Here is a 27,356-nt window from a genome sequence, read left to right as displayed (position 1 = left end):
GGAGTTTGGTAGCATTTACATTCTTTTTTTATATTTGTTTTCATGCCTGAACCAAGAACTAACAGCAACAATAATGTTTGTTTATAACACCCTTTCCACAAAACTAAAATTGTTTTTAACAAGAGTTTTATCTAAACAGCCAGTGTTGTAAACAGCAGTTCAGGGTTGGCTTTTGAACATACAGTGCTCAAAACAAACTACATTTTGTCTTTGTTCAGACATTGACAAGCACATCCACGATATGTGTGGCTGTTGGGAACTGGAGATCAAGACATGTGGCAGAAAGCTGCTAGGTAATCCATGGAGATGGAGCATACCTTTGGCTAAAGGCAATGAGTGTAGTTGTAGTATCCCTGTTTAATCTGCTTCTTTATTTTTAATAGATCTTTCTTGAAAATCACTAAAGAAAAAATGTTTGTTGCTACTAAGGGATAAATAGAAAATTACTATATTTTAATCTGCTCATATAGACCTTTCTAATGGCAATCTTTGTCCCGACTGTTAAATAGTTAAATAATACAGCATACCTGTTAACTTTTTTAAAGGCAAGGTGTAAAATGGACACTGAAGGATTTGCAATAGCTTTCTCGTCTGCATATATCCTTCAGAAACAAGAGTAACCTAGGGCCAATACTATTTGACCAACAATTTCAAACATCAGACATTTTCACAAGTGGAAGTGGGAACTGGAGGAATCAGTCATTCAAACAGAGCTTGAGATAATTACTTTGAGAACTTGTTCTTTTACGTTACTTTGGGAGGGTTTTTTTTTCTAAAAGAGCTTGGTGTTTATTGAAATAAATTGGGTTTTTGTTAAAAACATGGTAGTGATAGTTAGTGCTTCTTCTCAAAACACTAGCATTCCAAAATCCATTTGGAATATAGGATGGTTCTTATATAGACAATTATATCAGAGATACCTCTTAGATAAAAGAGAATGGGGCTTGGCAAGTGCCAATACAGATATGGAGAATATTATTTGGAAATCAGAACAGAAAACATTATCAAAAATCTATAACAAGCTGTTAGAATGGTACACCGAAGATGAAATAATCAAAGAAGCCATGGTTAAATGGGCGCAAAATTGTGGTAGAGTGATAGAGTTGGACCAGTGGGAGAGAGCATGGAACAAAAGATTAAAATACTCAATGTCACAACATGTAAAAGAGAATTATTACAAAATTTTGTATAGGTGGCACCTCACACCAGACAAGTTAGACAAAATTTATAAAACAGGTAACAGGACCTGTTGGAAATGTCACAGAGAGATAGGTTCTTATTTTCATTTATGGTGGTCCTGCGACAGAGCAAAAGTATTTTGGAGACAACTGCAAGACGAAGTGTATAAAATTTTAGGGATTAAGTTAAAGTTGAGACCTGAAATTTGGCTACTCTGTATATTAGATGACGAGATAGAAATAAAATTCGGTAAAATTATTTTTTACATGTTGACAGCGGCTAGATTAACCTTTGCTAGATTCTGGAAATGTGATAAAGAAATAGATGTGAATGAATGGCGCATAAAAATATACGAAATGATGGAAATAGATTTACTATCAGATAAATTGAAGAATGAAGAATACTCTAAATGGAGGTTATGTTGGGAAAAAACCATGAATTATATGCAGAAATTGTGGGGTGATGTTGCAAACGTGTTTTCAAACTGGGACATACCTATCTGAATTGCTTAAATGTTACTTACTGTAGAGTATGTACGGATCTATTATTAGCTTACTTTAAGTAAGGTAAAGAATTTGTATTTCAGCCACAATAGGATGGTATGTAAATAAAACAAGCCTGTAAGATGGTAGGATAAATTTAAGTGGGACTTGGATTGTAACTACAAATAAGAATGATTTGATTATTAGGGTGAAATCCTATTATATAATGTTTATTATTCCAATTAGTTGATTTGTCAGAGGGAGACACACAAGAGCACTGTTGATAGAAGAAGAACTCCCTCAAATATAGAATACTTGAATGTAATTTAAGCAATTTATAGCGTGGGAGGAAACTATTTAGAGCTTTACTTTCGTAGGTTATCAGAGACACAGGAAATTATTAAGAAGAGGGAAAAGGTAATAGAAGAAGACGGAATTCCAGTCATCAATGGGAAAGGAAGTGTGGTTAAGAACTCATCAGGAATTCAATCATACTTGCCAGTGAAAAGAAGGGACTATGGGGTGGAGGGGGGGGGGAATGTAATGGGATGAGTAAATCGTGTACGATGTTTGATGTTTTATGTTTGTGAAGACAATGTACAACATATAATAAAAAGGATATTAAAAAAAAAAAAATTATATTGAAGTAAAATTCAAAGATATAGCTGTGTTAATCTGTAGAAACAGTATATGGAGAGATCTTGTGGCACCTTTGGGACTCACTGGGAGAGAGAGGCTGGCGGCGTGAGCTTCCATAGACTTCAGTCTACTTATATGCATCTGAGGAAGTAGACTGAGGCCTGGGAGAGCTCGTGCTGCCAGTTTCTTTCTTTCGGTGGGTCTCGGGGGTGCTACGGGATCTCTCTACCTATACTGAAGTAAGACATTATAGTTGGAATATAGTTAATCTGCTATTTACTTTCTCTTTATTGTATATTAGTTAGTATTATTTCAGAGATCTTTTAATCATGTAATCTTGTTGTTTTAGATTGAATGCTGCTTGGCAAGTTTTTAGTCTTTTCTTCCCCCTCCCCTTTTTTTCCTTTACTATGTAAAGTGCTGTGCAAAGTTGACAGCAGCCTATAAATAAATGGTAATAATAATAATAACAATAATATAAGGAAAGAATAAAAAAGTTGGATTGAATACAGTAAATAAATGTTCAAATTTAGGGGAGAAAAAAAAAAAAAAAAAAAAACAACATAGTGATAGTACTTGGATATCACTTTTACTGCCATGTCTCCATCCTGCAGAACCATGGAGTTGTTGTTTGGTGAGAGACTTAGAATTGGTTGCTGGGGAACTCCATGTTATAGCTTGGCAGCTGTAACATAACACTAGAAAATTCTAAGTCCCCCATCAAACTATTTATTTATTTATTTATTGGATTTATATCCCACCTTTCTCGCAAAATAGAATTCAATACAGCTACAGGACAAATCTCCAGAGGTAAGGATAAAAGTTAAAGTATCAGATAGCTGTTACGTGGCTACAATCTGGTCATTTGACCTCTACATTCATTAATCAAACTAAGCACTGCTTTAACTAACTGATGTAGGGGACAGACCATTTCCATCTCAAATGTGCCAGAGACCAGAACCATATTTGTGACCATTAGCTACAATTCTTTCCTGGAAACACTTCAGGGACCAGCAGGTGATTTTATGTGGACCAAAACCAGCCCATACATTACCATTTTGATTAGCTCTGTTCTAATTACTACCCTGTTTCCAAACTCTCTTTGAGGAAAGATGGCATAATTTACACACAAGGTATCATATATCTGGACCTCTACCTATCTGTGCATAGCAAACAATGTTTCAGCCAGCATGCAACCATTGGATGCACTGTTCCATCCAGAACACTGATTTCTAACAACCACCAGGAAGCATTTTAGAAAAAGACCTTTCCAAAATTTTGACATGACAACTTCCACTTTAAAAAAATGGGATCTTGAGCAAGAATGATTGTGGCAAAAAACTGGAAAACTCCAGATATGCCACACATGGAGGACTGGGAATACAAAATCTTTGAAATGAAAGAATTAAATAGGCTAAAAGCAACACTAGATAATAAAGATTTAGAGAAATGGGGAAAAGAATGGTCAGTATTGATGTATAAAGCTGAAAATGATTAGAGAATCATAATATGAAGAACAGACTACCCACGATTTCTTCTGTAATGTTTATCGTGTTAGCTGCTTCTTTTCTTCTTATTTTTGTATTTTTTCTTTTCTCTTTTCCTTTAGAAATAAAAAGTTAATATCTTTATATAATATTAAGGTTTCTAATAGGTGGATGGGATTATCATCTGTCATTATCTATTTTAGATAAGGAAGTAAACAGAATATTTACGAAGCTCAGATGAAGGGTTGAACTAGGAAGACGTCAGGGAAAGAATTAAAATTGAAGTTGTTCATTTAGATGGTTTATGTTTTCAGTGGATACAGTTGTGTACAATGTGAATGATGATGTGTTGGATGCCTAATGTATAAATAAATAAATAATTTTTTAAAATGGGATCTTGTTTTTAAAGGTAGGGAAGTTTTAATGGTTTTTGTTTGTTTGTTTTTAGTTTGTATCCTCTTCTACCAGAAACAGTAGCACTTCAAACTCGATTCACCTGACACCCTTCCCAAGATCAAGCCTGGCCCAGGCCAGACTTTTGAAGGTCAGCCTTGTCCTCATCATGCCTAAATTGTCCCAAGGCATGGTTAAGAGTGTTATTTTAATAATTCAATTGAAAATTAGGGATAGAAAGTGGAAGTTGAACCATGAATTAATAGCATAAAAGGTGGCGGTGGGGAATCTAGCAGCACCTTTATGACCTGAATGATTTTTACATTGGCATGAAGTTTCATGAAATCAGTCCACTTCTTCAGAGACAATACAGAGTGATGAATTAATATGTATCTTTTACTTATAAATTTACCCGAATAAGTCTCCCCCCCAAATATAAGCATGTTATGAGGGAAATCTTGTCTCTCTTCAGTCCATCTTTGTTCCTTAAGAACTGGCTCCAAGTCTGTTTTTTCTGTCTTTCCTGAAGATTTGACAACTTTGATGCTATTTCCCCACCACCTCACCTTTTGGAGAGTACTTATATTCTCCAAACTCAAGAGATAGGGTCTTCTTCAATGAGCCAGAAGAAAGGTGTTTGATACTTCTGTTTCCGCATTAAAATTGTGATGACAAATGTGGTAGTGAGACATTCCTTTTCTTGATACACAGGAAATGAATGCCTTCACTAAAATATAACCATACACATCAATTTATATTTCAAATGGAAAAAAAGAGACTCTTTTCTGCTGGCAAATTTTTCTCAGAAGCAAAAGATTTGCTCCAACATTAAGGAAAAAAGTAATGCAAGGGGTGAAAGGAAAATGTAAGAAGCTGTAAGCAAATTAAGTGTATATAATTCCACTCAGTTGTCGCATATGGCACATATGGCTTATAATACTCTGAACTCTTAACAACAGAAACCCTTCTTTGTTGTCATAACTACCATACTTGATGACTATGGCGGGGGGGGGAGTGTTAAGAGGATGGTGTTAGTTTTTGTATTGGTGCATGACTAATTTCAACTATTTACCATCAGGAACCATGTAAATGAAAGAGAAAAGATGTGTTTTGCAATAAATAAATAGTAAGCTTACTTACCCGTTAGGCATGAGTCTGTTAAAATATCACTGTTAGCCCTCTTTCCCAGCTACATGGACTTGGGCCTGGGACCAATAGTGTATGAATACTGTTAAAACAAAATCCATCAGCATCCCAGTATTGCCCCTGAGCACCCTAGCCAGAGTTTCTCCTCTTTCCCCAACAGGCCCATTAGGGCTGAGGAGAAGGAGGAGTGGGTACAAAATTGCCAGGTCTTGGACAGGGAGGAAATGCATCACAAAATAAAATTGGGCATCTCAGTTTACCAGACAGTTTCTGCAATGTTTGTTGCTAAATTTGGTAAGCGGTGGTGGTGGTGGTGGTGATGTCTTGAGCCCAGAACTTGCTCATGGTGGCCCACCAGCTCTTCACACCACCTGAGACTCTGTTCTGAAAAGTTTCCCAGTTCTTAGTAGGAGACACTCACAGCATGCAGTGGCTGTGTGGAAAGGGGAAATAATGAATATACTGATGCATAAAACTAGAAATTTTAGTCAAAAAACTGACCCAAAAAACCCTGAGTGAACTCATCCACAGGTAAGTGTAAGTATTGTACCTAAACTCTTACTCCTCCAGTGAAAGGCAAGAGTGTAATCTATCTTGGAAGCACTGACACACGCACAACACCCCGCTGTCTCATCCATCCAGACTTTAGTGTGAGCATAAACAGTTATGCCTGCTGGAATTTTGTTCTTGGTATTGTTTTCCTTTGCTTCATCCTTTAGATCATTTATGTGCCCCTAGGTTTTTACTTTTGACTTATCTATGGGACATATCAAAGTCTGTAATTCCCCTCTCCCCAAAAAAACCCTGTCCTCGACTTATACATGGGGTCAACTGCACAACTGTAGGATCCAGAATAACTATGCTGCTGTATGTTCAATCCATGCTGAACGTACTTAGGATCTTGGCCAAAGAAACACAAGTTTTTGCAGCCCACATCAGGCTTGGAGGTAACAGCTCTTTTTCTGTGGTTATAGGTAAGGCTAGGCATGGATGTATACATCATAGCATCCCCAGTTTAAGGTCTGACGACCATTCTGATGTATCCCACTCACTCTCAGTAATCTTACTAGGATTAGCACCACCCAGTACAGTAACACTTGATGTCACCACCCCCATTGATCTCCTTCCATACAACAACATACCAAATCCTTAGTAATTTGTACTCACGTTACTCATAAACCATAATGCCTGTGCATCACTGAATATAATGGCAATGGTTGTGACATAAAGAACTGGCAAAACTAAAATTATACCTTTAAATTACAATATCATATACACAGCCTAAATGTATGTACATGTATATTGTTTCATATGGTTAAAGTGAACATTTGGTAAGATGTAATGTTTTTAAAGAACATTTTAATTTTTTTAAAAAATATTTCTTTAAAAAATTAACATTTTAAAATTGAAAGTATACATACATACATACATACATACATACATACATACATATACCTGGGACCTCTCTTTTTTCTTCCCATTGATCCTCACCCCACTCACCCCATCTCTTCAGTATTTTAAAGGGACTCAGGCAAATGCCACAGTCTATTTCTGCCAAAAGGTAGATGTCTGGGAAACAGTGGTGTCACACACCCCTTTAAGAGTCACCTGGTGCAGGCGGGACTCCCCACACCCCTTAGTGACTCCCCTGTCCCCCACTTGCTCCATGCACAGTATATAGGGGCTGGTTTGTGCTGATACTACATACCAAAGGGCTACTGAACTGGTGCCAACTGTAGAAGTGGCAAGAGTCTCTAGTCAAAAGGATTAGGATTTCTGAATGTTTAAACACAACCTATAAAATAGAACCATGTAAATTAATCTGAAGTTGGTGTGTTGAAACCTGACAACCATACTTTACATTCACACCATTTCTCACTTTGCACTCATTTAAAAGAGAGGTTTAATACTAGTAATACTTTCCCCATGATGGCATACCTCTTCCTTTCCTTTCTGAATTATAAATATCATTGTGTCAGTTTCAGGAGCTGTTTTCTGTTTGCAAAAATGATTTTTAATGGAGAAAACAGATCTGACTGTACTTCAAATATTTGAACTACTGCTTCTTATTCATATATGTGTTTAATTTATTAAGTTTGACCTAAATGAAAAAATCTGGTTCGGAAGACTCCCTAGCAAGCAAAATCTCAATAACATATGCAGTCCTTGGCTTTTCCCCTACCCTCTATTTCCGATCTCTGTCCAAGACTACATTTTACAGTCCAACTTTTTTGAATTTGTGGTTCAGGCTGAAAGGCAGAACATGCAGAAGCAGCCCAATGATGTTTCTGCCAAATATAGGTTTTCAAGAAAAGGAATATTTTTCTGGTTTCTGTTTAAATAGGGGGAAAATAAGTATTTTATATATGATTATACTATGGTTTTAATGACACATTACAAAAATACTTCAGCACAGTCAGTCGCTTCAAGAGAAGTTCATGAAGTGGGAGTGTTCCTTTCTAAAATATAAAATGTAGCAAGTTAGATGGTCAAATGGATCATGAATCTTGTACTCTTGTAATAGATGGCAAGTTTTCTGTGACTTTCCTGTGAATGGAATGAGGTGTTGATTCAGCAAAGAATTTCAGTTTACTGCTGCTGTTCAAAAGCCTATTTAAGTTTTCTCTTAGTGGAAGCAGCTGCATTTTTCTTTCCACTTCCTTTTCCTAATGTTCACCAGAGGTGAAGTAGTTTCAGGGTGTGTGAGGAATGAGAGTATTGCCCTCCCATAAGAATTCTGCTCCATCAATGAAATTTTCTTTCAGTCCCCAAATTTATAGAATTGCTATAACTTAAAGCTTGCAAACTCGTGGCTGTGGCCTCCTTAAATGAATCGGTTGATGACACAGGGCTCTTTGAGATTTCTCATTTCTTTTTTATACCCGCTCATTCCCAAAGGGTTGCCATAAGTCAAAGTTGAATTGATGGCAAAGAACAACAAAAACACATTTAGCTAGTCCATGTATTCAATTTAAATTGTTTTATTTTCATTGTTTTTTAAAATGTTTATCTGTTTACCCTCCATCTCTTGGAGGCTCACACTTTAGAACTCCATAACATTCAACAAGCAAACATTCAACAAGACCCAATGTGATATGGTGGGATTTCAAAATATTGTCCCTTGCTGAACCATGAAACTCATTGGTTAACCTTAAGCCAATCACTCTCTCTCAGTCTAGCCTACCTCACAGGATTGCTGTTGTAAAGATAAATTTAGGGAAGGACATACATGCCACCTTGAGATCATTGGAGGAGTGGTAGGACATAAGTGTAAGAAAGAAAGAAAAATGTCCCAAATATGCCACATAGGAAATCCTTCTTGCTGTGGCAGTTCAAGTTTGTTGCAAGTAACCTGTCCATAGGTTTCAATGGGTCCATTGAGAGGACAATTAAGGCCCGAAATAGACGAGCCAAAAGGAATGGCTTCTGGCAGAAGACACATGCCAATGCAGCTGGAAGCCACTCTGAAGCAGCCTGAAGTAGCCAGCAAAAGGAGTGGCAAAAAACTGCCCCTGCCGGTGGTCCATTTGGGATCTCAGTGGTGGCCACTTTGAGAGTGGGGTGTCTGATCACTGCAGTCCCAGGCCAATCACAGTCCGACTGTGGCTGAAGAAGCCAGAGATGCTCCTAGCCATCAATCTGCTTCACCCCGATCTAGCCCACTGAATCATTCTCTTACTCCAGCCTTTCATGTGGCAAAAACAGCAGCTACCAGTTGTCTTCTGACAATTCTCATAGCTGCTACTGCTATTAAATCAAGCTAAAAATTTCTTTTAATTGGAAAGGTCTGATATTAATATCTTATAAACAACATACTAAATAGATATGACCAACCAGCCAAAGGAACAGCTGGGGCATTGGAGAGGATGAAAGGCACTGGGCAAAATGAAAGAATATGGTTGCCTCATATTGTTAGTTAAATGAAGATAACTGTTGATCTTTGCTGATTAATTGTATCCAGGACCACCAGCAAAGATTAGCATTGTTAGGCTGCTATCCAGGCTTCAGTATGGGGGATCTCAGCAGCATTGCTGATCTGTCCATTGCTGATCAAATTCTTCAAATAAATAGAAATAAATCTGTTCCTATATGAATACAGCCACCCTCCCCTTCCCTCTTTTTCTGGTCATCCAAGATCAACATCCTATGGTTTTCCAAACATGCTGCCCTTAAACCTGCTCAACAAATTGAAGCACAGTCTCCAGTCTACCTGATGCACAAACAGTGCTTCTTTTTTACTACTGTGGGTTTATCTACACTACATAGTTTTATCAGTATGACATCATTTTAATTGCATGGCTCTATCCTATGGAATGACGAAAAAACTGTAAAATGAATAAACTCACAGTAATAAAGAGGAATCACTGTATGTGCATTAGGCAGACTGTGGCACTATCATATGGAATGAAAGCCAATGTGACATAATAGTTTGAATGTTGGACTATGATTCTGGAGACCAAGGTCTGATTCTCCACTTAGCCAAGAAAACCTCCTGGGTGACCCTGGGCAAGTCACAGGCTCTCAGCCTCATGGGAAGGCAATGGCAAACCTCCTCTGAACAAATTTTGCAAAGAAAACCTTACACATAGAGAGACACATCCAGTAGAATGCTGGGCTTTTTAGCTTCATGAGGAACCCAGAAGTCTCTGCTAGAAAGCTCTTGTGTACTCCCATGAACAACCAAACTATGCCCTAAATCCTATTATTGGTGCCAACTAGAGTAGACACATTGAAGTAGATGAATTACCTACCAGTTGAATCACCATTCAACTGAATGAGCCTGCTCTAATTGGGATTAACTAACATAATTCAAGTTTAGAGCTCTCTAGCAGAGAACCACACGAAACTACAAATTTCATAGAATGATCCATAATGATTAAAGTGCATCAGACTAATATTACAATGTAGGTTATATACATATTGTGTTAATTAAAGCAGAGTAGCAATTGTAAGAATTTAATAACAAGAAGGCCTAAATTTGTCAAAAAACAAACACTTATATTGTAATTGTTTACATATTTCTAGCATGATCACAATGCCAACAAAGGAGCTGTACTGATAAAAGAGATTAAATATTGCCTGGAGCATATGATTATAAGCATCATACCAATGGTTTAACCATTCTTAAGTACAAGTGAGCTTTAAGTGGTCATAAGCCTGGTGGATAAGAAACAAACAATGAACTGTTTGTATAAACCATGAAATTGTATTGTTTGAGTTTTGACACAATGAGGTCAAGCTAGAATATAAGCATAAAGAAACTCATAGATATTTCAGCTGTTTAGAAATTATATAAAGCAGAAGTGTCAAAATCATTAGTAAGGAAGCTACCTTCTTCATGCTTATATGTGCTGTGTGCCACAGAAGCAAAATCTTCATTTATAAAAGCCAGATTTGGTAGTCCAGTCAAATAGTTTTTAAGGCAGCAAAACTCAATAGTAGGACCTAGTTCCAATGTAATACTAGAGGACTTCAAAAAGCCCACTAGCATATTTGCACAAGATTTAACCACAGCATTAACAATAGTAAATCCTGTGATAGGTTCACCTTAGAGTCACTGTAAGTCAGAGACACTAGTGCTGCTACTGCTACTACTACTACTACTTACTATTACTACTAACAGTAGCACCAGAGATGCATAATGAAAAATTATGCTGGATCTCTTCCTTGCACTAACTGTGAACATTCATTTCCAGCCATGCTATGGAAGTGTAACAATAATATCAATAGGACTTCATGAAAAACCAATCCGTATACCCATAAATCAAGCTTATGTTCCTACTATAGAGCCAGATGAAAAGAAATTGGAAATTTCTGTGTTGGAGTCCAGGAAGAAACTGATCCGACAGCAAAACAGGATTTCTTGTTAATCATAGATTATTGGAATGCAAAAGTAGGATACAGAGCAGAACCAAATACTGTAGAAGAATTCAGTCTAGGATAAAAAAAAACACGAAGCAGAATACACATTCTTCAGGCAACCAAAGAGGTGACTGTATACATGGACCTCATCTGATGGCCAATACAGAAATCAAATAGACTACAATAATTGGAACAAGAAGATTGAGAAGCTCCATTCTCTTTGCAAAAATACAAACAAGAGCAGATTGTGGCACAGTCCATGAAATGCTAATATCAAAAATTAGCCAAAAAGAAAGAGAAGACATAATGGATAACAGATTAGCCCTTCAAACAGTTAAGGACAGTCAAGAAGCAAAAGTAAAAGGTGAGAGAAATAGGGTCAGAACCCTGAATGCACCTGTTCAGTGACTTATGTGCACGAACTGAAAGAGAACTGCTATAATAATCAATACAGAGAAATAGAAGATGACGACAAAAAAGGAAGAACTAACGACCTATTTCACAAGATCCAAGAAATTTAAACCACAAGCAGAGATGCTCTATGACCAGCAGGGCAACATGCTGCATGATGAAGAAGATATACAAAAGATGACAGAAACAATACATTGAAGACCTATACAAAAGTGAAAGAACAACAGATTCATTCAAGGAAAAACTACTTTAAGATGAACCTACCATTTTAGAAAGTGAAGTGGAAGCTGCACTGAATACTTGGGTGAAATAATACCAATAGAGATGCATCAGTCTACAAGACAGAATCTGAGATTGTCATATTTTGGACATATCCTGAGAAGACATGACCATGAGAAAAGACAATAATGCTTAGTAAGATAGACGGCAGTAGGAAATTAAAGAAGACTACATTACAGAGGGATAGACTCAAAGGATAGACTCAAATCAAGGAAGCCACAGCCCTGAGCTTGCAAAATCTAAGCAAGACTGTTGATGAAGTGACCTGGAAGTCATTCATTCCTAGGGTTACCATAACTTGAAGTTGACTTGACAGCAGTCAACAGCAAAGTGTGATGACTCTTTAAAAGAGCTATCCAATATGCTGAACCTATTTGTGGAGAATCGTTCAGTACCATGAATAGCTCTTTTTCCATTTGGACAAACTGTAGCTTCACTGCCCCATTGATATGAAAGACACTGTAATATATTATAGGATAGGATTGTGGAATATATTGAGCTTCAGTTGTTGTTTTTGCCTGTTATTCTTGAATACAAAAGAATTTATCTCCACTGGGGCTGCTTCTTGACTTTAGGACATGCAAAGTTTAGTCTTCTTATACAGTTATCTTCTCAGTTCCAGAGAAATAATCAGGACAATACCACAAGGATGCTATTTAGCTGTCTAAGTATAAAGAGAAATATCACTTAAATTAAGAGGGGCAGTCTCTCTCTCCCTGTATTTCTCCTTCTGAAAGCACACCTCAAATACAGAATTATACAGCTGAATTTAGGTTCTGTAAGCTATCAACATTTAAAGTGCTGTCTAATAAAAGAGCAGTTGACTTGGCTGTCTTTTCTAGTGTTCATCCATCTGTGTACTTGTAAATACATAAATACTACAAGATGCCAATGGTTCTCCAGTGACTTGTTTCAAAAGGGAAATAAACCTGGGTAATACTGTACCCTTTGCAACTACTAGAAGAATCGTCTGACTGTCTGAAGAAGCAAGGTGAGCATAACATTGTTAAACATTCCATAGATAAATTATCTTTGGAGACAGATTATTTTTATTAAACAGACTAACTTCTCCCTCTTTCTCTTTTGCTGCTCCAAAGCCATGCCCCAAATACCATTTTAGACCCAATTAGAGTTTGATCCATTCAGTTCAATGGCAACTTTGTAAGATACACTAATGCATGTTCCATTGATTCAGTGGGTTTACTCTGGCTGGGACTAATAGCAGGATTCAGGCCCATGAAGCCTTGACATTGGGAATCTAGCATACATACAAAGGGAGCCCTGGAGTTGTGCCTGTCAGAGTTATTTAGTTCTTAAAATGCAAAATGAGCAGCAGAGACAAAAGGAAATAAGACAGAGCAGAGGGAAAAGAGTGGGGTGGGGACTATGGGCTTTTTGATCTTTGAGAAACTGCGTACTTTTGCTGTCTTGTTTCTGTCATAAGAGAATGTGTGTGTCTCCCTCCCTTATCTCCAAGGTTAAGAAGTCTAGCATCTGAAACTTGCCATGCATGCTACAAGGACCCTAAGGATGTGTATTCCAGGGCTATTTGTTTTGACCAGTTTAAATGTGTTTGTAGCCTATTCCAGTGGTTCTCACCTGCTGGTTCTTCAGCTGATTTGACCTTCCCAAAGCCCCAAGCAGCATGATTGGGCTTCTCTGGGTTTCTGCAGCTTGGTTCAAAACCCCTAAAGGGCAAAATATGGAGAATTGCTGGCCTACAATTTGTTGTTGTGTGCCTTCGAGTTCTTTCTGACTTATCACATCCCTAAGGCAAACCTATCATAGGATTTTCTTTGCAAGTTTCTTCAGAGGGGTTTTGCCATAGCCATCTTCTGAGGCTGATAGAGTGACTTGCCCACGGTCACCCAGTGGATTTCATGGCCAAGCAGGGATTAGAACCCTGTTCTCCATAGTCCAACGCTCAACAAAACGCTGGCTCTACAATACTACCCAGTTATTAGGTAACAATCATCCCTGACCACAACATAAATTCTAAGAGAAAGGTTCTCAGTAAAAGAAGAGATTCTACACTAAACCAAATATTTAAAAAGCTATTAGCGAAAGGTGCTGAGGACCTAAGATTACAAGGCAGCAGACAGATAGAGAAAGGCATAACTCAAAGCACATGAGACTCCATGCAGAGCAGCAACTTGCAAAAGATGAAGCAAACCTAGTGGGAAAAGTTTGTTCCTAATTCTAGAATGGGTGAGACTCCAGAATAGCAGTGTAGAAGACAGGAAGAAGAGTAACACTGGCTAGAGCCAGCTCTGGAGAGGAAAAGGCACTCTGAATTATCCTGCAATCTAACCTGAGATTCTGATCCATTAATTACTGTTCCTCAATATCAGCTTCTTACATCAACTGCAATGCAATGAGATGGAAAGGAGAAATTCCAAGAACATGTTCAAACATAGTGCCAGTGTTTTACCATCCCAAATCAATGGCTACTTCTTATGAGTAGGCAGGAGACCTTCTGATCTCCTGCCTTCTGATCTTCTTGGTTTTACTCACATGAAAGACAACACGTCCAACTTCAACAGTTTCCTGAAGGCTACAGAGCTACTGTGACCCATGCAAAGCCAGGTACTTTCACTAGCTGGAAATAATTAACTACAGGCACCTTTGCATTTAAATATATAAAATTTAATTTAATAAGCAGCAAATTTGCATTTAAGACTGTACAAAAGACAACATACAAGAAAGCTATATTTTTAATGAAGTATGAGAAAGGAAGATTATAGCAAGCTGTGATCCTTTCAGTAAAGAGTTGGCACTCTTGCATGGAATACAAGTTACACAGCATACCTTCTCACTACTTCATTGTAGCAACAGAGAGAAGTGTCTGAAAAATGCAATGGAGAACATCATTCAGCTGTGACCATCAAAACTTTGTGCTAGGGTAGTTACCACGGCTCAAGCTTCCAAGCTTGAACTCACAAGATGTAACTTCTAACCTTTATCAGTTCTGGGAGTTGTAGCAGTGGCAACTGTAGAGCAAACTCTATATAAATGGTTTCATTGAACCACAGCCAAGGCTCATATTTTGGTTTACCATTTGGAGATTACATAAACTGTACATATAGCAAAGAAAACCTAATTTAAAAATTGATGAAACGTAATGCCAAACATAAGTGGAATTTTATATTTTAATTATATATAAATGTTGGAGACCATAATGATAAATTGCTACTTTGGTAAAAATGAATTTGTGTACATTTGTGACAGTATGTTAACACTGTCTTTTAAACTGGAGTTAAATATATTACAAATGCTTTTTAAAATGGGTCATGCAGATTGTTAATGCTTCATGTATAAAAAATACATACAGTTGGCCCTTCTTATACACAGATCTTTTTATACACGGATTCAAGCATACACGGTTTGAAAAAAAAGTATAAATTCCAAATAGCAAACCTTGATTTTCCATTTTTTTTAAATAAGGGACACCATTTTGCTATGTCATTATATTTAATGGGACTTGAGCATACATGGATTTTGTTATCCACGGGGGATCTTGGAACCAAACCCCAGCGTATAACAAGGGTCCACTGTACTTTAAAATACTGGTGTATTTACAATTAAGGTCTTGAAGGGCCATTTAGTCTAACCCCCATTCAGTGAAGGACCCCATAGCTAAAGCATCCCTGAGAGGCACCCATCCAACCTTTAACTAAATCATGTGGTTAAGGAGAGTAATTTCAAAACTGTTTTAAAATGATTTCTGTAGCTATGAGCCCATTTTTAATAGGGCTGTGTGTCCGCTCTCACAAAATGAGTTTGGGTCACACACACACACACAGAGAGAAAGAGAGATAATGGGTCACCTAGCAACAGAAGTTCAGGCAAAAAAAGTTACAGACCAGGGAGAAAGAAACATCAAGTGGGACATCAAGGAGGGGACATGAATACATGAACTGAGTGTCTTGAAAGAACAGGAAACCTACAGTCTGAGGATAATGAAAACAACACTGTGGTGAGTGTAATCCAGGATACATATAACTAATGTAACTTGTTTCAGACTGGCCTAAAATGAATGGAAATGTTACATTTTGAGACTACAACTCTCAGAACCTTCCAGCCAGTGTTGCCACTGGAACTGGATAGTTAATACAGCTGTTTAAAAAGGCAATTAAATATAAATAACTTTTGTGAGCACTACTACATGTCTCAGTTACTGAATCACTAATGTTAATATGTTTGATTAAAATGTACTGTTTACAACTGATCACTACTATACAGCACTTTTAACTGTGCATTGGTGGCTTTTCCATTAGTAGATGCTTAAATTATACATTCAGTTATTAATTTTCTCTTAACTTTTTATTAAATGGGCAAAATTTTCAGATCTGTTAGGTGATCATGAGACAAGCACATTTTAAAGATCAGCCATGAAGCTGAATGAGATCTGTGCTTCAGCTACAGTTGCTCCGAAGCAGTAAAAGAACTACATAAACATTTGGAAATAAGCATAACATGTGAGTTTATGAATTCTAGTTAATAGGTTCAGTAATTCCCAAGTAGCATCTCCAAAGCTGGCCAAATCAGTTGCTTTCAGACATTTCATTTCACACAAATCTATTGTGACATCGGCATTATCATCTTCAGTGAGTGACTTGCAAGTTTCTTCAGTCTTATTTTCAGTCATCATATTGGGTTTCTGTGGAAATATAAATGTCTCATCTAAAAGCTTCATAATGATTCTTAAGGCTGGAAATTAGATTGTTGATAATTACATAAAAACAAATCTATCTCAAATAGATCTTCTCAGTTTCTAGCTTACGCTTCATCCAGGGTTTCATAATGAAAAAGACTTATCTGTTCATGAGGGATTTCAGCAATTGACTGACTGCTGGAGACAGGTCTCTTAAAGTGTGTGTGTGAGAGCTAAAGTATTATTGAATCCTGGTCTGAGATATTAAGCTGTTATACCTTTTAAAAACACAAAAATTGCACAGTCTTTTGTTGCTTTCTCACACATACGTTTTATCACTCTGAGCTAATTTTTATGCTGTTTCAAATAGTGTAAATTGTATGTGCAGGTGTGTATTTGGGTGCAGAATTTATAAAGGTAATTCAGAAAATTCATGAAGATCCTAGATTTCCTGAAAGTACTATACACTAGTATTGTGCATTAAGAATTACCAATGTTTGCTAAACAAAGTGCTTCATATTTGTTTTATAAAATAAGAGAAATGGTAAAATTTCTTCTGGTATGCTAACCGTAGAGGCAAATTCATTCATAACAAAGTCCTCAGTATGAGATTATCAGACGAAGCTATTCTGAGTGGTGCTAATAGATCCCTCCCCTTCTACTTCAGCAGAATCTTCATTAGATTGTTCTTTCCATTATGAAGTTTGGGCATCTGATGAGTAGCTTTCACTGCCTCCCCTATTACCATAGGAAAATTTTGAAACAAAACTCAACTGACCATTTTTGCTTTTTTATCTTCTTCTCTCTTTTTGTTTTCCCACTTCAGACTTGTTTTTGGACCCCAAAATGTTAATTTAATCTTAAACCAATGCCAAAACACACGTAGTCTTGTTCCCTCATGGTCTAGTCACTTGACATCCATTCCTACATATTAGCTTTCTCTTTATTTGTCATTGTTCCCTTGAGAGAATAGTAGGAAAACCCTGCTGAATGAATGGCAGTAGTTCTGTGAACTGTGATGGGCTAGCTGTTCTGGTCTCAAGGTATATATAGCACTTTTCTATATCTAAAGCATATTAGTAAATGCTGGCGTTTAGATAAGCTGAGGATTAAACACAGGTGTTACAGTCACTCTCTGGTCTTTGGAGAAATCAACATGTATTTTGCAGTGTACTGTTCTTGCCTTTTACTTTTGGCACCCAGAGGTCCAGGCCTGGAAATCTTAATTCAAGAGTCTGAATTAGAATTCCTCCTGAAATCTAATTCTGTTTATGTGAGATTGAACTAAGACAACAGTTTCCAATCCCTCTGCAAATCCACAGTTAATCTAGCAGTCCTAATATAATTCTGTTTTGTTATTGTGTGCCTTCAAGTAATTTCTGATTCATGGCATCTCTAAGGTGAATCTATCACAGTGTTTTCTTGGCAAGGTTTGTTCAGAGAGGGGTTGCCTTTGGCACATTATACTTTGGCACATGGGCACATTCCTCATAGCCTGAGAGAATGTGACTTGCCCAAGGTCAGCCAGTGGGTTTCTGTGGCTGAGCAGGGATTTGACTTCTTGTCTCCAGAGTTGGGGGGGGGGGGGGACCTACACTGTAGAACTAATGCAGTTTGACACCACTTTAACTGCCATAGCTCCATCCTACATAATCCTGGGATTTGTAGTTCTGTGGGGCATGAGCACTCTTTGGCAGAAAAAGCAAAAGACAATGTAAAAGTACAGTTCCCAGGATTCCATAGGATGGAGCGACAGGATTTAAAGTGGTGCTACAGTGCTTAAAGATTTGCTCAGAAAAGATTTGTTGAGAGGGGGGTTGCCTTGCCTTCCTCTGAGGCTATAACTTGCCCACTCAGTGGGTTTCCATGACTGAGCAGGGATTTGAACCCTGGTTTCCAGAGGTGTAGTCCAACACTCAAACAGCTATACCACGCTGGCTTTCTTCATGCTGTGCTATCACCAGTTATAAATAGTCACTTAGGCTCCTTTTAAGATTTACATAGGATGGCCAGAGACAATACTTTTGTATGTCACTGTCCTTGGACTACACTGTTTCTATTTTCCTACCCCAGTCAAGTGTATATAGAACAATAGAGGTATATGGACAACATTATACTTCATGCATTTGATAAAATGGAATCTAGTGCGTAGAATCTTATATCCAATGAATTTATGAGTTTTTAAGGCACTACAAGACTCTTTCTTGCCTTTATCTACAAAAATATAGAGAAGATATGATGAATGGAAATTTGCAGATGTGTGCAGTACAGTATATCATCCAAAGAGCCAATGTAGTTGGAGTGGTTGGAGTGTTGGACTAGAACCCTGAGGGAAGAGAGTTTGAATGGAAAGCCACTGGGTAACCTTGGGCAAGTCACACTCTCTCAGCCTCAGAGGAAGGCAATGGCAACCCCCCTCTGAGCAAATCTGCTCAAGAAAACCCCAGGATAGGGTTGCTGTAGATAGGAAATTACAGTAGCCAGTAAGGCGCAGCGGATTTAGCATTGGACTATGGCTCTGGAGACTAAACTATGAATCTGTGCTCAGCCATGCAACTTGCTGGTTGACCTTGGGCAAGTGGCACTCTCTCAGCTTCAGGGGGAGGCCATGGCAAATCTCAGAAGAAGAAATCTTGCCAACAGAACCCTATGACAGTGTCAAACTTAAGCTTGCCATAAGTTGGAAAGGACTTGAAGGCCCACAACAATAACAGGACATTTCTTGAAGGCCCACAACAGCAACCCTCCAGGCAGTCATACTGATGAGGGAGAGGTGCGACTGGTAAACTTGGAAGTGAACATCTAGATTCGCCTTTCTCACAGTGGGATGTGTGTGGAAGGACCCCATTAAACACCACATTGCTCTATCAAGGGCTTGGTCACTCCAGCCAGGGCGCTGAAACCATTTGTCCAGGTTTCCCCATTTTCTCTTGCATTTTGAACACAAAGAAAGAAGCAAGCCATCTTTTGGGCCACAGCTTTTTGTTTCTTCCACTTGAACCTTGCAGAGGAAGCAGAGCCTTGGTCCACCAACTAAGCAACCCCTCCAAGGATCCCAAAGGTCTCCTCCGAGTCGCGAGGGCAGGGAGCCAGAGAGAGAGCTGTGAAAGTGGTAAGAAACAAGGGGGAGTCCATCTACACTGCAAGAATAAGCCAGTTTGAACCCACTTTCACTGCCATAGCTCCATAGTGTGAGAGAGACAGACAAGAGTTAGGGTGGGTGGGAATGGATGTAGTGTGTGTGAGAGAGAAAGAGTGTGTCTGTGAGTCTCTCTGTGTATGTGTGTGTGAGAGAGAGTGGGTAGGTGTAAGTGTGTGTGTGTGTGTGTGGGAGAGAGTGGGTGGGTGGTGTGTATGTGAGAGTCCGTGTCTGTCAGCGTGTGTGTATGTGTGTGTGTATGAGAGGGAGAAAGTGTGTGTCTCTGTGTGAGGGTAAGTGTGTGTGAGAGAGAAACAGAGAGTGACAGAGTGAATGAGTGTGTGGTGTTGGTGTGAGTCCATGTCTGTCTGTGTGTGTCTGTGTGTGTGAGAACGAGACAAAGAGAGAGTGAGTGAGTGGGTGTGTGGTGTGGGTGGGTGGGTAGCTGTGAGTGGGTGTGTGAAAGCTTGTGTGTGTGTGTGAGAAAGAGGGGAGAGTGGGTGTGTGGTGTGGGTGTGAGTCCGTGTCAGTGTGTGTGTGTGTGTGTGTGGCTGGGTAGGTGTGAGTGTGTGTGTGTCTGTGAGGGTACCTCTGTGTGTGAGAGAGAGAGAGGAAAAGAGAAGGAGGGTCCCTGTGTGTGTAGTGTGTGAGAGTGAGTGTGTGTGGTTGTGGGCGAGGAAGCCTGAGAGCTAGAGAGAGGGGCGCGCTCTGCCTCCCTCCCTCCTTCCTTCCTTTCTTCCTTCCTTCCTTCCTTCCTCCTCTCCGCAGCCAGCCTGCTGGCTCTCCCTTTCTTGCTGGTGCAGCTGCTGCTGGGCGGGAAGTTTGGCTGGCCTCAGGAGGAGCCAGGAGGACCGGGAGCCCCAGCAGAGCCAGCCACCGCCAGCCTCTTCCTCCTCCTCCTCTTTTGCAGGATGCTCAAAGTCACCATGCCCTCCTCCTCCTCCTCCTCGCCCTCCTCCTCGCCTTCCTCACCAGCCCCCTCCGCCGGGGCTGCCGCCTCTCCCCCGGCCGCCACCCGCCTTGGCCCCGCTGTCTCCTCCCCGGATTACTGGATCGAGGGCTCCAACCGAGACACCTTGGCCCACTACTACGAGCTGGAAGCCGAGCTGGGACGGTAAGGAGATGATGGCCAAGATCATGGGGAAGAGAGACAGGGAGGGCGGCTGCTGCTGCTGCTGCTGCTGCTGCTGCTGCTATTGCTATTGCAGCCTCCACACTGGAGACACACACAATCCGGTTTCACACCGCTTCCATGGCCAGGGTTCAAGGCTATGGCATTCTGGGAGATGCAGCTAGCTCTTGACAAGGCTGCTCTTGAGATGGCATTTGCAAAAGGCTGCTGAAGGTGGGATGATTGCATGTAAGCTTATAACCTCTTCCCAGATTGTTTCTTCCTTAGAACCAGGTGCATTGGTTTGTTCTTCTTGGCTGTGTCCACACTGGAGAAATAACCCAGTTTGACATTGCTTTAACTCTATCTGGCTGAAGGCTATGGAATTCTGGGAGTTGGAGTTTTTTGTGGGGTCCAGAGCGCTCTGGACCCCACAAAAAACTCCAACTCCCAGAATTCCATAGCCTTCAGCCAGGGCAGTGAAAGCGATCCCAAAATGGCTTATTTCTCCAGTGTGGACGCAGCCTTGCTTTCAACTGTTTTAAAGGATTCATTCCCGCCTCTACTCTCTAGCCAACCAACTGCACCTCTCCAGCCAACTCTCTCTAATGCAACCCTTCAAATTTCCAATGAACAATCATAATGATAAAATAGTATCCAACAATAAAATAACAGTAAGACGACAGGAATCCTGGGATGTTATACACGGGGGTCCATATTAATGGTTAGTTAATCAAGAAAGTGAGTTGGGGAAGGCTTGTCGGAAGAGATTTTATCACCATGGGGCCAGTTTTGGCATTAAAGAGAGGTTAAAGTGCATTGCAAGCATCCTGCAAATAAAGCGGAAATGGTGAGCAATTGGGCAAATGGCTATCACACACGATTGCACAGATAAAGCGATATCAGAAATACATTGTCGCTGAAATCCCAAAAGTAAAAAAAATGCATGTTAATGCTTCTTTGTGACCATTTTTGTGCAACGTCATGAAACCATTTGATGCAATTATGTGATTTTCCTGGGATATTCATGGTATAAACTCCTTCGTGTGATAAACTCCATGCAAAGAAGGAGGAGCCGTTCCTAGATAGCACTGGAGAGGACTGGGCTTGACTCCAGTGTTGAGGAGGAGGGTTAAAAGCTTTTGAACTGAGGCCAGAGTGCTGCGATTGTGTCTTCCTGCATGGCAGGGGGTTGGACTGTCTGTCCCTTGGGGGTCCCTCCCAATGCTGGGATTTCCCAAAGGTGACTAGATGGAAAGGGCCATCTGGGCGTCAGGGCAAAAGAGACAGGGCCTTCAAGTCCAGCTTTAAGGTAAAGGAAGATTTTCCCCAGAACCTGGTAGGTATGTTGAAGGAGGGCAAGTTGGAGGGGAAGGGGCCGGGGTTGTCATCACCCAGGGTAGCCAGATGTCCTCCTTGTCTAGGACATGGCCTACATTTCAACTTTCTGTCCAGAAGGGATTTCAAAATGCCTTCCATTTTTAACATGACTAAAAGATCCGGGATGCGGTGGCTTAGTGGTTAAGACAGCAATTCTGATGATCGGAAGATCGGAAACTTGGCAGTTGGAGGCCCAAGTGCTGCATGATGGGGTGGGCTCCTGTCACTAGTCCCAGTTTCTGCCAACCTGGCAGTTCAAAAGCATGCAAATGCAAGTAAATAAATAGGGACCACTTCTCAGTGGGAACATAACACCATTCAGTGCAGTCATACTGGCCACATGACCACCAGAGCAGTCTTCATACAACGCTGGCTCTTTGGCTTAGAAACGGAAATGAGCACCACCCCCTACAATCGGTTACAACTAGACATCTATGTCAAGGGACTACCTTTACCTTTAAAAGATCTAAAACACACAATGCAGGTTGAGACTGCTTTAACTGCTCTGGCTCAATACTAGGCCACATTCCCACTACATTTTAAACCGGTTTGCAAACCAGTTCGAAGTGGTTTAAATGACCTTTGTGTACTCAAGCCAAACTGCTGCAGCGGTTTGGAGAAGGGGTGCATGCACTAGACCCATTTAACGCGTTTCTTTTTTATGCTCATTTTTTCTGCGTCTTTTGCAATAAATTGATTCAGTGCAACTGTGAATGGGATGCAGATTGGAATTGATTCTTTTTAATGACGTGATCAGATGATTGTCCACTGATGAGGGTCCCTTTGGAATTGAATCACTGATCAATGTGAACTAGAAGTGAGTTGTTTTACAACAAGAAAATGCGATTGGGGCAAATGCAGTGTGAACCATGCTCCGCTGTCAAATTGATCCATCGATTTGGATCGCAAACTGATTTATTTGTAACTGGGAATGAGGCCTTAGAAAATTCTGGGAGCTGTAGTTTTGTGAGACATTTAGCCTTCTCTGTCAGCGAGTGCTGGTGCCACAATAAACTACAATTCCCAGGATTCCCTAGCACCTGAGCCAGGGTAGTTTAAGCAGTTTCAAACAGGATTATTCCCACAGTGTGTTTTGGACCTAAGAAGCATGAATTTACATTTCTGTGTGTTGCTGGCTTATATTTGGTCCTGTCCTCCATTTTTCTTGAGTGCCCTACATTTTGCAGTGCCAGATGTCCTCAGAGTGGACATCTGGGTCACTGTGGGATCACCCTGCCCATTGGGAGGCCTGACTGATGCACTTCTTTTGCACTTGCTGACTGTGGGGAGCAAACCTGAGTGGACCTGGTGCCTGGATACTTCTGTCCAGCTGTGCTGCTTGAGATCCTTCCACCACTTCCTTCCCCTCTGTATGTTGAGGGAAAAGCAAGGATGAAAACAATGAGATCCATCTCCCTCTCCTCTTTTTCTCCATGCCTTTTCTTTATATGCCTAAGAGGCAGTACTGAAAGGTGCAGCATCTGTGGCACTCATAACAAGAGATGGAGATTGCCTCTCGTTTTGTGTGTGTGTCAAATCTTAACCAACAGTTTTCTCTCAGTCAGGTTAAAACTTCTCTGTTCCTCCATAAGGCAAATAATACCGAATACTAAATTTAAATGCGAACTTGCCCTTGTGGGCCTGCCAGCAGTTGCTAGAGAGTGAAGAATGAATCATTTAAAACAGTTGAAAGCAAGAAGAATAAACCAATGCCCTGGTTCTAAGAAACGAACAGCCTTGCACTAATTATCTGGAAAGAGGCTAAACTTGCAATCCCATCTTCAGAAACTTAAAGAAATGTTTTGCAAATACCATATCAAGAGCAGCATTATTGAGGATAATTATTCAGTGGTAACAGCTGTTGAATACTTATGGCTTGACAGAACATTTCTGTTTATGTTGACAAAGCATTTCTGAAAATTCTGCGTTCCTAAAGCTTTTTAAAAATAAAAATAAAAATATAATCTTGCTGTTTAAGCAGTCAGTGGTTCTGAGGTAGAAACATAATAATCTTGCATAGCTTTCTTATTATAGTGAATAATATTCTGCCTGGCCCATCTCATCCAGAAGTTTGTTTGTCAATGAGCAAGATTTTAATTCATTGTGGAAAGGACATGAAAATGCAAGTATCTGGTTTAGCTAGAAGGGGAAATCTGGTATTTTCTGTAAACAATGGTTGGGTTTATAAGCATAGTAACTGCCCACTAAGGCTGCATCCACACTGCAGTTTGACACCGCTTTAGCTGCCATGGCCCAATGCTGTGCAATTCTGGTGTCACAACAAACTACAATTCCCAGAATTCCATAGCATTGAGCTATAGCAGCTTAAGAAGTGTCAAACAGGATTATTTCTCCGATGTGGATGCGGCCTCTGATATGGGAGAGAATCTGCTATCATGGGAGCTTCCTATTAACACACCTTGATGCAAATGTAGAAGGAGTCTTGAATGGAATACTTTTTTTTTCTTGCTTGTAAGCCAGGGCTGGATAACTTGTGGCTCTGCAAATGTTATTGGATTGCCACTTCCACCAGTGCTAGCTAACATGGTGAAGAATGCTGGGGGTTATAATCCAGCAACATCTGGGAGGCCAGATGTTGCTTACCTTTGCAGTAAAGGCTGTTTCCCAATGAATAAAAATAGTGAAGTGAAAATGGCATGGAAGAGTGTGGAAGGAAAACAAAGTATCATCTGGATGCAAAAGAATTATCTTTTGCATCCAGGTGATACGTTGATTTCCTTCCTTAGTCTTCCATGCCATGCAATGTGTTTAGTAGGGTGAATCTGAAAAATTTCAGCTGATAATATTTGTTACTGCATGACACCTCAAGAAAATATGTATTCAGAGACTCCATGAAATAATCCACACAATTTTTCACTTGCTTACTCAGTAAAGGATCAGGACCTCAGGGAACAGCCACTTGGGCAAATTGCACCTGTGTCCCCATCTCTATCCTGACACTGGTCCCTGCAGATATCTCATTGTATACTGTTCTTCATGTTTTGCTGCTTCTAGCAACAGCACTGTGGTAGCTGGCATCCACAGAAATCAGGGTTGAAAGCTCAGTTGTCCAGATGTAACAAAGGCATGGTCAATGGTATGCTAGGTGTTTTATTTCATTTCAGTTTAATTTTTACCATTTTTCTGCTGGTGCTTCACTGTGCCTCACTCACTTCCCTAGGCAACATGGAGATGTCTGAGTAAGATCCTAGAATAGGGGTTAGAATCATCTGGCCCTTCAGATGATTTTGGAGATATATTTGGACTGATTGTTCAGGTTTTCTGGACTTTAGGTCTCATCATACCCAATGGTGAGTCATACTGGGTATTGCAGTACAATAATAGCTGGTGAGCCACGTGATTTCCATACTTGTTCTTGAGAAACTACTGTCTACAAGTAGGCTCACAAAATACTTTCTCCCCATAAACAATTTGGTTGCAAAGTTTCCTGTCATATATGTTTTGTAGTTATCATTGTATGCCTTCAAGCCGTTTCCGATTTGTGACAACCCTAAGGTGACCCTGTCATTAGGTTTTCTTGACAAGATGTGTTCATATAGGTTGTTGACACAGTTAATATTAATTGACACAAGTCAATAAACCGTTTGTAAAAAAATGGGGAGGAATTGTTACAATACTTAATTTTTTGCTTGGCCTAGGAAAACCAGATTATTTTATTAATTGAAGGAGAGATTAAAGTTTCATGGCTGAGGTTTGCAGATCTCCATAGCTCATATCTTAATGTTTTACATGTTTCATAATTTAAGCCTATATATTTATAATATGCTGTTAATATTTAAAGAACACTGAGTTCTGGAACAGCGGTAAAGGATTCAGAGTGTACATCTATTTTATTGAGCTACAGTGAAGTCAGTTCTTGCTAGCTGTTTCTCCTTTTGCAAACACTTCACCAGTACATTCCAGAAATGGAAAATATATCCAAAGATCTAATTTAAAACATTCCCCAAATCACAGACAAGCCAAAATTCAAAACACTCCTCTTTCTTTACTGCACAGAGCCATAGTAGAAAGCCAATATTAAAATGAGAATATATTCTTTTAGAGCAGTGATTCCCAAAGTGGGTCAGCCTTTTCTACAAGGCCAGCATAGGCAAGAGGCTTCTCAGTTGCTGCTCATGCAGATGCTCAGTTGCTGCTCTCAGGGTCACTGAGTACAAAGGGAGCATCTGCCTAGATCTGTTGTTTTGAATCAGCAGTAGAACAGTATACCTGATATCAAGAAATACGCACATGTGCGTGTGTGTTAGGGTTGTCACCCAAGAGGAAAGGGGGCGGTAGCTGGAAAAAGATTGGGGACCATTGTTTTAGGAGCTTCCATTCAGCTTGAGTATCAAATATCTAAGGCCTTCATTGCACAGTCTCCATTCTCACTGCAGTCACGCTAGTCAATGAAAACAGAATCGTACCTGTTTGTTTAATAGCTAAAACCACATGTCTTCAGAACATATGCCTTGGGTGGCTGTTGCTATTGCACTCTCTTCTTGACTCGCCATTAATCCCACCTCCCTGCCCTATGCCTTACCCAGCTTACCTTTTGATGTTTAAATTTAATTATTTATTTTTATTTTCAGCTTTTCATTAAATTCTGAAGTTCTGCTACTGCAAATTAAAGGTGTTTTTTTTTTTTTTTTAAAAAGAGGGAAATAAGGTAATCAGGCTGCTTGGGAAGAGGGACAAGCAGTGGGGACAGTGGGAGAGGAGGTGACATTGACACCAAGTGACTGCCAATAACACAACTGCCCCATCAGTGACGTTTCACAATTGAGGACTAGCATGATTGTGAGCTCATTGATGGGTTTCCTCTGGCAGTGAAAAGGAATGCCCTAACCATGCTTGAGGGATGCAGCAGCTATGGGCCAGAGGTGGCGTCATGCAATAAACATCACCAAAGCCATTTTTTCCAGGTATAATTGTGATTTTAAAAGCCACATGTAGTAATTTCTAAGTAATCCAGATACTTTTAAATTTCTTTTTCAAAAAATATGGATAGGATATAGTAGATTTAATGGAATTACTATTGTGATTCTTTAGTCCATGTACCACATTCACTGGTATGTGTGTGTGTGTGGGTGTGCGTGCATGCAGGACAGTCCATGCATATGTCTATCAGATTATACCTGACCCATGTGGAAGTGCATATCCTTGATTGGTTTTCTGTTTTCAACTGTAAGCA

At 39.7% G+C, this 27,356-nt stretch overlaps 1 protein-coding gene across 2 annotated transcripts in view; it reads left to right on the top strand.

Annotated features, from left to right (window-relative positions):
• The first annotated feature begins 20,497 nt into the window (after window positions 1–20,497).
• Window positions 20,498–27,356, top strand: part of LOC149323788 (calcium/calmodulin-dependent protein kinase type IV-like) — a 135,369-nt gene continuing 128,510 nt past the window's right edge. For both annotated transcript variants that reach the window (XM_089492329.1, XM_089492337.1), the window contains exon 1: window positions 20,498–20,785. In XM_089492329.1, the coding sequence (XP_089348455.1) occupies window positions 20,583–20,785 (203 nt within the window). In that variant the 5' untranslated portion in view covers window positions 20,498–20,582. The remainder of the gene's footprint in view (window positions 20,786–27,356) is intronic.

Source organism: Sceloporus occidentalis, unplaced genomic scaffold, assembly GCF_023333645.1.
Source record: "Sceloporus occidentalis isolate IW3139 unplaced genomic scaffold, rSceOcc1.0.p SCAF_1, whole genome shotgun sequence".
Lineage (NCBI taxonomy): Eukaryota > Metazoa > Chordata > Lepidosauria > Squamata > Phrynosomatidae > Sceloporus > Sceloporus occidentalis.
Note: the sequence above shows the minus strand (reverse complement) of the source record. Positions and strands in the feature narration are given on the sequence as shown.